This window comes from Oncorhynchus mykiss, chromosome 5 (genome assembly GCF_057628025.1).
Source record: "Oncorhynchus mykiss isolate SJ-2025 chromosome 5, ASM5762802v1, whole genome shotgun sequence".
NCBI classification, from domain to species: Eukaryota; Metazoa; Chordata; class Actinopteri; order Salmoniformes; family Salmonidae; genus Oncorhynchus; species Oncorhynchus mykiss.
In genome coordinates this window covers 9857501-9869653 of record NC_143026.1, presented here as the reverse complement: position 1 = coordinate 9869653, position 12153 = coordinate 9857501, and the positions used below count along the sequence as shown (strand labels likewise).

General features: G+C 43.2%; 1 protein-coding gene across 4 annotated transcripts in view; it reads left to right on the top strand.

The window, feature by feature from the left end:
* The window catches only part of pam (peptidylglycine alpha-amidating monooxygenase), a 157377-nt gene that overhangs the window by 57540 nt on the left and 87684 nt on the right, over nt 1–12153 (top strand). For all 4 annotated transcript variants that reach the window (XM_036976722.2, XM_036976718.2, XM_090233666.1 and 1 more), the window contains exons 10-12: nt 676–743; nt 2070–2150; nt 2387–2463. In XM_036976722.2, coding sequence (XP_036832617.1) covers nt 676–743; nt 2070–2150; nt 2387–2463 — 226 coding nt within the window. The remainder of the gene's footprint in view (nt 1–675; nt 744–2069; nt 2151–2386; nt 2464–12153) is intronic.

The window sequence follows — 12153 nt, the reverse complement described above, 5'->3', positions numbered from 1 at the left end:
CAGTGATGCAACCAGTGATGCTCTCAATGGTGAAGCTGTAGACATTTTTGAGGATCTGAGGACCCATGCCAAATCTTTTCATTCTCCTGAGTGGAATAGGTGTTGTCGTGCCCTCTTCACGACTGTCTTGGTGTGTTTGGACCATGATAGTTTGTTGGTGATGTGGACACCAAGGAACTTGAAGCTCTCTACCTGCTCCACTGATTCACTACAGCCGCGCCGATGAGAATGGGGACGTGCTCAGTCCTCCTTTACCTGTAGTCCACAATCATCTCCTTTGTCTTAATCACGTTGAGGGAGAGGTTGTTATTCTGGCACCACACGTCCAACCTAACGTGGTACTATCCACCCTGTTTAATGTCAGTGCTTCTACACCTGCATTGCTTGCTGTTTGGGGTTTTAGGCTGGGTTTCTGTACAGCACTTTGAGATATCAGCTGATGTACGAAGGCCTATATAAATAGATTTGATTTGATTTGATATAAAACAGACTTCAGAACAGTGTCCACTAACGTGAAACTCTCCATCCTGTTTAATGACAGTGTAAAGCTGACTTCAGATCTGTGTCCACTAACAAACTATCCACCTTGTATAGAGTCATTGTAAAATAATCTCACCACCCGTTGACTCCAGATCAGTGTTTGACTTAGCCTCTTTGTCTATTCTCTTTCCACAGACAGCCCTTCATTGCTGGCATGTATCTGATGATGTCTGTGACCACCGTCATCCCTCCAGGAAATCAAGGTATGTTGTGTGTGTGTCTGGTTGGGTGTCTGTCTGTGTATCTGTCTCTTGTGTATCTGTCTGTGTGTCTGTATGAGTTCAGAGAGGCCACTCCACTCACTGTGTGCAGCACAAGGCTTGTCCAATCCCCCTCTCCCCATTACGTTGTCAGGACATACATTCAATTTTGGCAGTTGACTACTTCCACCGGAAAACATTTATTTTGTAATTACAAGTCAGTGGGACATGGGAATGAGGGAATTTATCACTTTGAGATAGCTAGCCCCCCCCCCCCCCATCCCCCGTCTGGGTCATTTGCACAAATGTATTTGTGTTGTCGTTGGTCCAGGAGGCAGTAACAGTAGCTCATTTCTTTTCTATGTGGTAATGGCTTGTAAAAGCTTGGGGAGCTATTTTGAACCTGTTTTTTGTTTGTTGTTGTTCTTGTCAGTATCATATTTATCCGCAAGACATCAGCAGCAGTTAAGGAAAAATACCAGCGTATCGTGTAGGCTAAGTGATCCACGATGATGCGTTTTCCCTTTTCCTGTTTTGTAAATGGACGGTAAATGGATGTTTCGCTAATGTTTTCTCATTGCATTGGTACCGCAGCACCGAGTCTAGGACCAAAAGGCTCCTTAACAGCTTCTACCCCTAAGCCTTAAGACTGCTGAACACTTAATCAAATGGCCACCGGACTATTTACATCGACTCCAGCCGACGCTTGGCATTGCGCATGTTGATCTTAGGCTTGTGTACTGCTGCTCGGGCATGGAAACTCATTTCATGAAGCACTCGACAAACAGTTTTTGTGCTGACGTTGATTGCAGAGGCAGTTTTGAACTCGGTAGTAAGTGTTGCAACCGAGGATAGACAATTTTTTTACGCGCTACGCACTTCAAGACTGGGCGGTCTCGTTCTGTGAGCTTGTGTGGCCTACCACCTCGTGGCTGAGCCGTTATTGCTCCTAGACGTTTCCACTTCACAATAGCAGCACTCACAGTTGACCGGGGTCAGCTCTAGCACGGCAGTAATTTGACGAACTGACTTGTTGGAAAGTTAGCATCCTATTACGGTGCCAGGTTGAAAGTCACTGATCTCTTCAGTAAGGCCATTTTACTACCAGTGTTTGTCTATGGAGATTGCATGGCGGAGTGCTTGATTTTATACACCTGTCAGCGACGGGTGTGGTTGAAATAGCCATATCCACTCATTTAAAGGGGTGTCCACATACTTTTGTATATATAGTGTATGTGTATTTTCTGTATGCTCATGCAGTTGTTGAATAGAGCATTTCAGATTAGTCATCTGGCCTATTCATCTGTGTGTTTTTGATTCTTTCCACAGTTACAAACGCAGACGTGGCTTGCACTTATAACTCATATCCCATATACCCGTTTGCCTTCAGAACCCACACGCACAAGCTTGGTAAGCAACAGATTTCACACGTTTCTTATTTTATGAGAAATCGGACTAATTTATTAGCAAATTGTCATGCAAATGCCAGAATTGCTGCATCAAGATCAAGCATTTTTACCTGCATATATCGCGAAAACACTGATTCTATGACATACAGTAACATACCGATTTTTGTTTAGGTCATTTGTTTTCTACTGAAGTAATCTGAATTGATTCCTAATTGGTTTTGCCGTCTCCTATCCCAGGACAAGTTGTCAGTGGTTACAGGATTCGAGACGGGAAGTGGACTCTGATTGGACGACAGACTCCTCAGTTACCACAGGTAGGGTGTCTGGCCATGTCACAGTTATCTCTGCTCCCTCCAAAAGTGTTGCACTTGTTCATGTCCCTTCACTGATTTCAAAGGAAATGACTGGTATAAGAAATATGGTGGAAACTCCCACTAGCCAATGCCTCTTCCAATCCAATTTGAAGACTTGTGGGGAGTAGTGAATGAGTGCATCAGATATTATTGCAGGGATTTCTCTGTCATTGTGGTCCAAACAGTGTAAAAAAAAAGAAAAAGCCAGAAAAACGCTTTGTCTAAACTTAAACCAGGTAGAAAAGTTAATGTAACTCTATAATTTTTTTATATTATAATCTTTGAGAACTTACAAACTCCAAAATAAAATCTAGACAGACAGGGAGAATGGAAAATGATCAAAACAACTAATTTAGCAGTATTGAATTTGTTATTATGTTTGGGCAAAAGAACACAGCATCAGCCATGGCAAAATGCATAAAATTGCAGTCAATTTTCTACCCGCAGGCTGCAATGTTTTTATTTGTTGGCTTTATTGTAGGCAATTTTTACACAGTGGCAATAGAAGTTACTTTTAAATTTGTATCATTTTCATTTAGATATAACATTTTTTTCTTCTTCTGGTTAGGCTATATTGATCTCACTCTTTAGTAATTTGTGTGGCTACATTTTTTAATCACAGTGCTTAAAGCATCAGACAAGCTCAGTAGCCTACATATAGTTCATTTTATTCAAACCGGGTGTATTTATAAATGGAAAAATACATGTTTTAATATTTACGACCAATTGATTGAAAGACCCAAGTTATTTTTTAATTCGGGGACAGCCCTAAAAGACAGCCAACTTTTCTATAGCCCACTAGAGAGAGAAAAACTTAGCTAGACTGTGGTTTTACTATTAAACTCTATGCTGCTATTGTTTTTAATTTCGTAAAAGCAGCTTGTGTTTCTTAAGCAGGCAAAGGGTATGTAACTAGAAGGCTGGTGGTGACTTGTTAGCTACGGGGGTGGGTGTGTGTGGGTATGGGTGGGTATGGGTGGGTGTGTGTGGGTGTGGGTGGATATGGGTGGGTGTGGGTGGGCTTTCCTGACTTGAATTGAAATTCACCCTGTACTTAAAAAAGTGTAGGCCTAACTAACTCTAGTTCTTGATTAGTCGGTCTTCTCTACTCATAGCTTCAGTCTGTGCTAATGAACAGTGGGCTATTGCGTGCAGTCACTTCCCTTCCTCTCTGCCTCCTTCCCTTCCTCTGCCTCCTTCCCTTCCTTTTTGCCTCCTTCCCTTCCTCTTTCCCTCCTTCCCTTCCCCTCTGCCTCCCTCCGTCCTCTCCCTACTTCCCTCCCTCTCTCCCTCCCTCTGTCCTCTCTCCCTCCCTATGTCCTCTCTCCCTCCCTCTGTCCTCTCTCCCTCCCTCTGTCCTCTCTCCCTCCCTCTGTCCTCTCTCCCTCCCTCCGTCCTCTCTCCCTCCCTCCGCCCTCTCTCCCTCCCTCCGCCCTCTCTCCCTCCCTCCGCCCTCTCTCCCTCCCTCCGCCCTCTCTCCCTCCCTCCGTCTTCTCTCCCTCCCTCCGTCCTCTCTCCCTCCCTCCTTCCCGTCCTCTCTCCCTCTGTCCTCTCTCCCTCCGTCCTCTCTCCCTCCTTCCCATCCTCTCTCTCTCCCTCTGTCCTCTCGCCCTCCTTCCCTTCCTCTCTCCCTCCCTCCGTCCTCTCTCCCTCCCTCCCTTCCTCTCTCCCTCCCTCCTTCCCTTCCTCTCTCCCTCCGTCCTCTCTCCCTCCTTCCCTTCCTCTCTCCCTCCTTCCCTTCCTCTCTCCCTCCTTCCCTTCCTCTCTCCCTCCCTCCGTCCTCTCCCTCCCTCCGTCCTCTCCCTCCCTCCGTCCTCTCCCTCCCTCCGTCCTCTCCCTCCCTCCGTCCTCTCCCTCCCTCCTTCCCTTCCTCTCTCCCTCCTTCCCTTCCTCTCTGCCTCCTTCCCTTCCTCTCTGCCTCCTTTCCTTCCTCTCTCCCTCCTTCCTTCCCTCCCTCCTTCTCTTCCTCCTTCCTTCCTCTCTCTCTCCCTCCTTCTCGTCCTCTCCCTCCTTCCCTTCCTCTCTGCCTCCTTTCCTTCCTCTCTCCCTCCCTCCTTCCTTCCCTCCCTCCCTCCCTCCTTCTCTCCCTCCTTCCCTTCCTCTCTGCCTCCTTTCCTTCCTCTCTCCCTCCTTCGTTCCCTCCCTCCCTCCTTCTCTCCCTCCCTCTCTCCCTCCTTCCCTACCTCTGTCCTCTCTCCCTCCTTCCCTCTCTCCTTCCCTTCCTCTCTCCATCATTCCTTCCTTTATCCATCCTTACCTTCCTCTCTCCATCCTTCCCTTCCTCTCTATGTGTGTGTGTGAGCTCAGGCTGTTCCAGACTGCGTCGCAGGGGGCTGGGACAGCTCAGCGCTGCCTTTAGCGCGTCAGAACATTAGACAGATTAGAAACACAAAGAGGGCTTTTGTCCCATGCTGCCCGCGCTGTCACTCCAACACTTCATGAGCCAAAGACGCTCCAGCCCACTCGACAATGCTAAGGAATCCGCCTGGATTTGGGGGGCTTAGTCGTTACCGCAATGTATCGATATCTCCATTTTGAAGGTCTTGGGATGCTGCCTGCAATGTTGGTTGTGTAGTGTGTAGCCACACTGATAATGACTTCATGGATGGTTGTGTAGTCTCACCAATAAGGACTTTATGGATGGCTGTGTAGCCACACTGATAATGACTTTATGGATGGCTGTGTAGCCACACTGATAATGACTTTATGGATGGCTGTGTAGCCACACCGATAATGACTTTATGGATGGCTGTGTAGCCACACCGGTAATGACTTTATGGATGGCTGTGTAGCCACACTGATAATGACTTTATGGATGGCTTTGTAGCCACACTGATAATGACTTTATGGATGGCTTTGCAGCCACACCGATAATGACTTCATGGATGGCTGTGTAGCCACACTGATAATGACTTTATGGATGGTTGATTCCATCTGGTTTGTTAGGACTCCCCTCTGGACTTAGGGCTACAGGTTGTGCTAGTGCTGGGTACCAGTCTTTGGCATGACACAGAGTTGCAGGGAGTGGCATGATGGCACAAAGACTGGTACCCAGGCTAGGCTAGCTGAGGTTCTGTTAGAGATTAGAAGTGCTGAGCGATTAATGCTTTTTGAGGTCAGTTTCAGTTTTGATTATTTATTTATTTAACATGAAATGCACAATGCATTATGCGGGTTGAATGCTGTAACAACACAGAATAAAAGTCCCATGATGGTAGTGACTGTCCATTACTGCTTATCACTTATTAACCATCATTTATTCACATTACTATATTAAAATATTTCAGTTGTTGTGTATATTACATTCGTTTTATTTGATAACTTTATTATTTCATTCCAAGTCATCATCTCATCTCTGTAGAGCTGCTGCCTACGCTGTCTGACAAAATTACTATTTTGTAGTTCTTCAAAGTAAATAAGGCTTACTATTATAACTGCTGAATACCAACTATCAATCACCTAGATCATGTATTTTCAGGTAGAGATACCTCACGAAGCAACAGCTACTCTCCATATAACCTCACGATTCTGCGTTCTCTCTCCCGTAGCATATAAACACAGACCGGACAAGTAGATGCACACTGAATTATGGTCATTGTAGTTAATTACCAGGTTTTGTGCGCTAAACTATGTAGAATATTGGCCTGTCGGAAACTACAACTACCTACTACATTGTACAGTTCAGGCTGGATCTGATTTATCTCTAGAGAAACTGTGCCATGTATGCATTGAGCTCACAGAAAAAAAACGAACAAAATGGAATTCAAATTGGACTATAGATTAGAGGCTCTGTTCAATCAAACCGGCTAACCAGATTTTGGGGAAAAGTCAAACACATTATCTATCTTCCCGCCTTGTACTGTCCACTCACTTCACATTTGGGATTCATCGTATTCATGTGTTATCTTGGTTGCTGGGTTTGTTTAAACAGCGGTTTTATTTAAATCTGGTTGCTTGCAGATTGAACAAATGTAGCACCAAAGTTTAGTATAGTACAGTACACAATCATCTATTGTACTGTCTCTACACACCAGAATTGACCTGTACAGTTGCTGCTTAAGTCAATAAAGCTTCAAAAGGAATTATGTTTAAAATAAATAGTGTAGGTACATGCTTGAGAATAAAACAATTTTTTTCTCTCTCAGGGACCTGTATTTTGACAGGCTTTCTGTTCTGCACTGATTTTTTTGATAATTGTGTATTTTGAATCAATGCCCATACTAACTCCAATCTCAAAACCCTATTTTGCCCTTCATTAGTTTGACCCTCACTGAGTATGACACAATTTACAGGACCTATCATCTAGTCCAATCTACCATACCCTGTTATTGAGGACCTATCATCTAGTCCAATCTACCATACCCTGTTATTGAGGACCTAAAATCTAGTCCAATCTACCATACCCTGTTATTGAGGACCATCTAGTCCAGTGGTTCCTAAACTTCTAGTCCCGTACCCCTTCAATCATTCAACCTCCAGCTGTACCCCCTCTAGCACCAGGGTCAGCTGTACCCCCTCTAGGCACCGGGTCAGCGCACTTTCAAATGTTGTTTTTTTGCCATCATTGTAAGCCTGCCACACACACACACACACACACTATACATCACATTTATTAAACATAATAATGAGTGTGAGTTTTTGTCACAACCCGGCTCGTGGGAAGTGACAAAGAGCTCTTGTAGGACCAGGGCACAAATAATAATATAATAATAATCAATAATGTTGCTCTTTAGTTAGATATCTTACATATAAAACTTTTATTTGTTCATCGACAATTGTGAATAACTCCCCACAGGTTAATGAGAAGGGTGGCTTGAAAGGATGCACATAACTCTGTAATGTTCGGTTGTATTGGAGAGCGTGTCAGTGTTAAATCATTTTCCACACACAGTCTGTGCCTGTATTTAGTTTTCATGCTAGTGACCGCCGAGAATCCACTCTAACGTAGGTACGTGGTTGCAAAGGGCATCATGAGCAGCAGCTACCATCATGAGCAGCAGCTACCAACATGAGCAGCAGCTACGTTTGGCTACATACGGACCGTTAGTGGAATTCCTGCAAGAGAGTAACGGTTAATGTGATTGGATGTTAATTATTTCACTAGGCTACCTGTATTTGACATTGTGTTGTTATTTCGCTGAACACAAGATGGTTTCATTTGATATTTGCCAGGGAAATGAGGCTACTCAGGCGAGGGGGAAAAAAACCTCACCCAAATGTATAGCCCCGTTGGAAAATATAAGTGGACAGTTTGAAAATGTGAAGAGATAAAAAAAAGTACAAAATAAATATGTATTATTTTTTTTAAATGTAAACCACATTTATTTGGCGTATCCCCGACGGCATTGTGTTTGGGAATACCTGATCCAATCCAATCTACCCCACCCTGTTATTGAGGAGTGACCATCTAGTCCAATCTACACCACCCTGTTATTGAGGAGAGACCATCTAGTCCAATCTACCCCACCCTGTTATTGAGGAGAGACCATCTAGTCCAATCTACCCCACCCTGTTATTGAGGAGCGACTCATGGAAAAGGATACAGAAAATTGGAGATAAGGGTGTGTGTGTGAGATTAAGGACGGGTCCCAAATGGCACCATATTCTATACATAGTGCACTAAGTAGTGCACTTTATAGGAATAGGGTGCCATTGGGGACTCAGACTAAAAATAGCTATTTTCCACATCTATGCCCCGGAGCTGGCCTTCCCACTTTAACAATGACAGTGTCCCTGCTCCAGTCTTATCCTCCATGTCAGGCTTATGCATCCTAATGACCATGCTCTCTCCCCCCCCCCACATGCTCCCAGTGCCCTTTAGTCCAAGTGCTTTTATCTCACTGTCGCATCTCACAGCTCCTGACACGAAGCTGTCACAGAGAGTTGAGACTTTCAAAATGCCACTTAAGGAAGGACACAAAGAAAACGACGAAAGCATGGCCAAGTGCGTGTCCGATTGGCCGCCGTTCCTCTCCTCATTCACCCAGTAGAGCTGTCCAGTTTTGAGCCAACTGGAGGGTTGCTACAATCTGGTTAAATTGAAAAGTCGGAAGCCCCGCCTAGTTCTAAAAGTTATCTTTTAAAATAAGATTTTAAACATAACTCTAAGCTTAATCTTTCTGCTAACATTATCCTAACCCTGACCTTAAATTAAGATTTTGAAAAAGCACAGTTTCATTTTCATACCTTTTTTAAGAGCCTAATTTGATGTTGCAGCTTGGCCAGTTGTGGTAACCCAACTGGAGACCTGTAACCTTGTTGTGTATGGATTATAAGATATTTGGGAGAGTAATGGAGTGCAGTTTACATGTCACACACCAAGCTGTCAGTAGGTTATTGGGGAGCAATGCGAGAACTAGTATTCTAGTGTGTTCCTACAGTGGAATGCAGGGGGGGAGGAGGAGGAGATAAGCAAAGAGCACATTTAGATAACCATGGCTGAACATCGTTGTCGTGTAATAGTCACTCTTAATGACTCCCATATCTCTGAAGCTGTGAATATATTCGTTCTGAATAATGGTGGGTTTTGTTGTTCGTGTTAAGTTGGTTTCTAACCTCCGGCTTCAATTTGATGTTGTTTAAATCCTTGAATAGACTTGTGTTTCAAGCAGCACTCCCACTGTTATTTTCCAAACAGGATGCATGCAGCACATTGCTTAACCCCAAAGTATTTATAGCTTTGGAGATGTATCAGTATATCTCTTATTGCTCTGGCTCCATTGGTTCGTGTTGTATCCCAGTAACTGGAGAAGAACCTCATATTATGCTTTTAGTGGGGTGTTTTGTACAGTACCAGTCAAACGTTCAACGGTCATTCAATGGTTTTTCTTTATTTTTACTTTTTTTTCTACATTGTAGAATAATAGTGAAGACATCAACTATTAAATATGGAATCATGTAGTAACCAAAAAAAGTGTTAAACAAATGAAAATATAGTTTCTATTTTAGATTCTTTAAAGTAGTCACCCTTTGCCTTGATTGACGGCTTTGCACACTCTTGGCATTCTCTCAACCAGCTTCTTGAGGATTATTTTCCAACACTTTTGAAGGAGTTCCCACATATGCTGAGTACTTGTTGGCTGCTTTTCCAACTCATCCCAAACCATCTCAATTCGGTTGAGGTCGGGTGATTGTGGAGGCCAGATCATCTGATGCAGCTCTCCATCCCTCTCCTTCTTGGTAAAATTGTCCTTACACAGCCTGGAGGTGTGTTGGGTCCTTGTCCTGTTGAAAAACATATTTTTGTCCCACTAAGCGCAAACCAGATGGGATGGCGTATCGCAGCAGAATGCTGTGGTTGCCATGCTGGTTAAATATATCACTGACAGTGTCACCAGCAAAGCACCCCCACACCACCTTCTCCATGCTTCACGGTGGGAGCCACACATTCGGAGATCATCCGTTCATCTACTCTGCGTCTCACAAAGACACAGCGGTTGGAACCAAAAATCTCAAATTTGGACTCATCAGACCAAAGGACAGATTTCCACCGATCTAATGTCCATTGCTCATGTTTCTTGGCCCAAGCAACTCTCTTCTTATTATTTGTGTCCTTTAGTAGTGGTTTCTTTGCAGCAATTTGACTATGAAGGCCGGATTCACACAGTCTACTCGGAACAGTTGATGTCGAGATGTGTCTATAACTTGAACTCTGTGAAGCATTTATTTGGGCTGCAATCTGAGGTACTGGTAACTCTAATGAACTTGTCCTCTGCACCAGAGGTAAATCTGGGTCTTCCTTTCCTATGGCGGTCCATATGAGAGCCAGTTTCACCATAGAGCTTGATGGTTTTTGAGACTGCACCATTTGGAAATTTTTCTTTGCTTATTTGAGCTGTTCTTGCCATAATGTGGACTTAGCCCTATTTGGTAAAATACCATCTTCTGTATACCCTCCCTCCCTACCTTGTCACAACACAACTGATTGGCTCAAATGCATTTAAGAAGGAAAGAAATTCAACAAATTAACTTTTAACAAGTCACACCTGTTAATTGAAATTCATTCCGGGTGACTACCTCATGTAGCTGGTTAATTATTATTAACAGATTATTTTACTTATAATTAACTGTATCACAATTCCAGTGGGTCAGAAGTTTACATACACTATGACAGCTTGGAAAATTCCAGAAAATTATGTCATGGCTTTAGAAGCTTGATAGGCTAATTGACATAATTTGAGTCAATTGGAAGAGTACCTGTGGATGTATTTCAAGGCCTACCTTCACTGGTAGGTACGCCATCCGCAACAGTCAGGAAGTTTAAGCTTGGTCGCAAATGGGTCTTCCAAATGGACAATGACCCCAAGCATACTTCCAAAATGGCTTAAGGACAACAAAGTCAAGGTATTGGAGTGGCCATTACAAAGCCCTGACCTCAATCCTATAGAAAATTTGTGGGCAGAACTGAAAAGGCGTGTGCAAGCAAGGAGGCCTACAAACCTGACTCAGTTACACCAGCTTTCTCACGAGGAATGGGCCAAAATTCATCCAACTTATTGTGAGAAGCTTGTGGAAGGCTACCCGAAACGTTTGAACCAATTTAAACAATTTAAAGGCAATGCTATTGAATACTTACTGACTGTATGTAAACTTCTGACCCACTGGGAATGTGATGAAAGAAATAAAAGCTGAAATAAATCATTCCCTCTACTATTATTCTGACATTTCACATTCTTAAAATAAAGTGGTGATCCTAACTGACCTAAGACAGGGAATTTTTACTAAGATTAAATGTCAGGAATTGTGAAAAACTCGAGTTTAAATGTATTTGGCTGAGGTGTATGTAAACTTCCCGACTTCAACTGTGTATAACGTATAGGATTTAACGTTTGGCCAATGAGACCGTGTCCAAGTTCAAGTTCTCAGGTAGAATGCCCTGTTTTTATTTCATCACACTCACAATCGTAAGCTATTTTCTGTAATTAGCTCGCCATTAACTTGTAAAGAATTATCTTGTTGTGAGTTTATTTTCCTATAATAATGAATGCAAATTAGCTGAAGACATTTGTCAGCTATATGATGTGGTCATTATTTGAACTGGCTAGCCAGCTAACTTATCATTAACTAGCTAACAAGCTAGATACAAATCAAAACATGGTTTAGAAAGTTGCTTTTAGTTTCCTGGTTTGCTAGATTGACATATAGTAAATTCATTTTTTAAACGGATGGGTTTATTGGTGTTAAAATACACCAGTTATGCTATTTTGGACGACCAGGCTGCAGATGTCATGCACCCTGTCATTTTAGTTTTTAAGACTTTTTCACAACGACAATTTTGATGTCGGATGACAATAAAATGTTCATGATGTCAGGGAGACAACTGTCTCCAGACATGTCAATAGACATAGTATAAACCAGACTTCAATCGGTTGTTTCCTACACTACTCCCTCTGTTTAGCACATGGCCTCACATTTGAATCCTTAAAGAGATGGCTAAGGCTTAAGAGGGTGTGAACTTTTGCTGAATGGGTGTAGACAAAGAGGAGCTCTCCAGTAGGTATACCAAAACCTTTTTCTTAAAAGTGGGGTTACTGGCCAGACATTTTAATTTGACCCTTTCATAAATTCAGCCACGTGTACAATCGGACCCATAGCACTTTCAGATCATGCCTTTGTCCACCTCCGCTTTGACCTCTACAAAAACATCCCGAG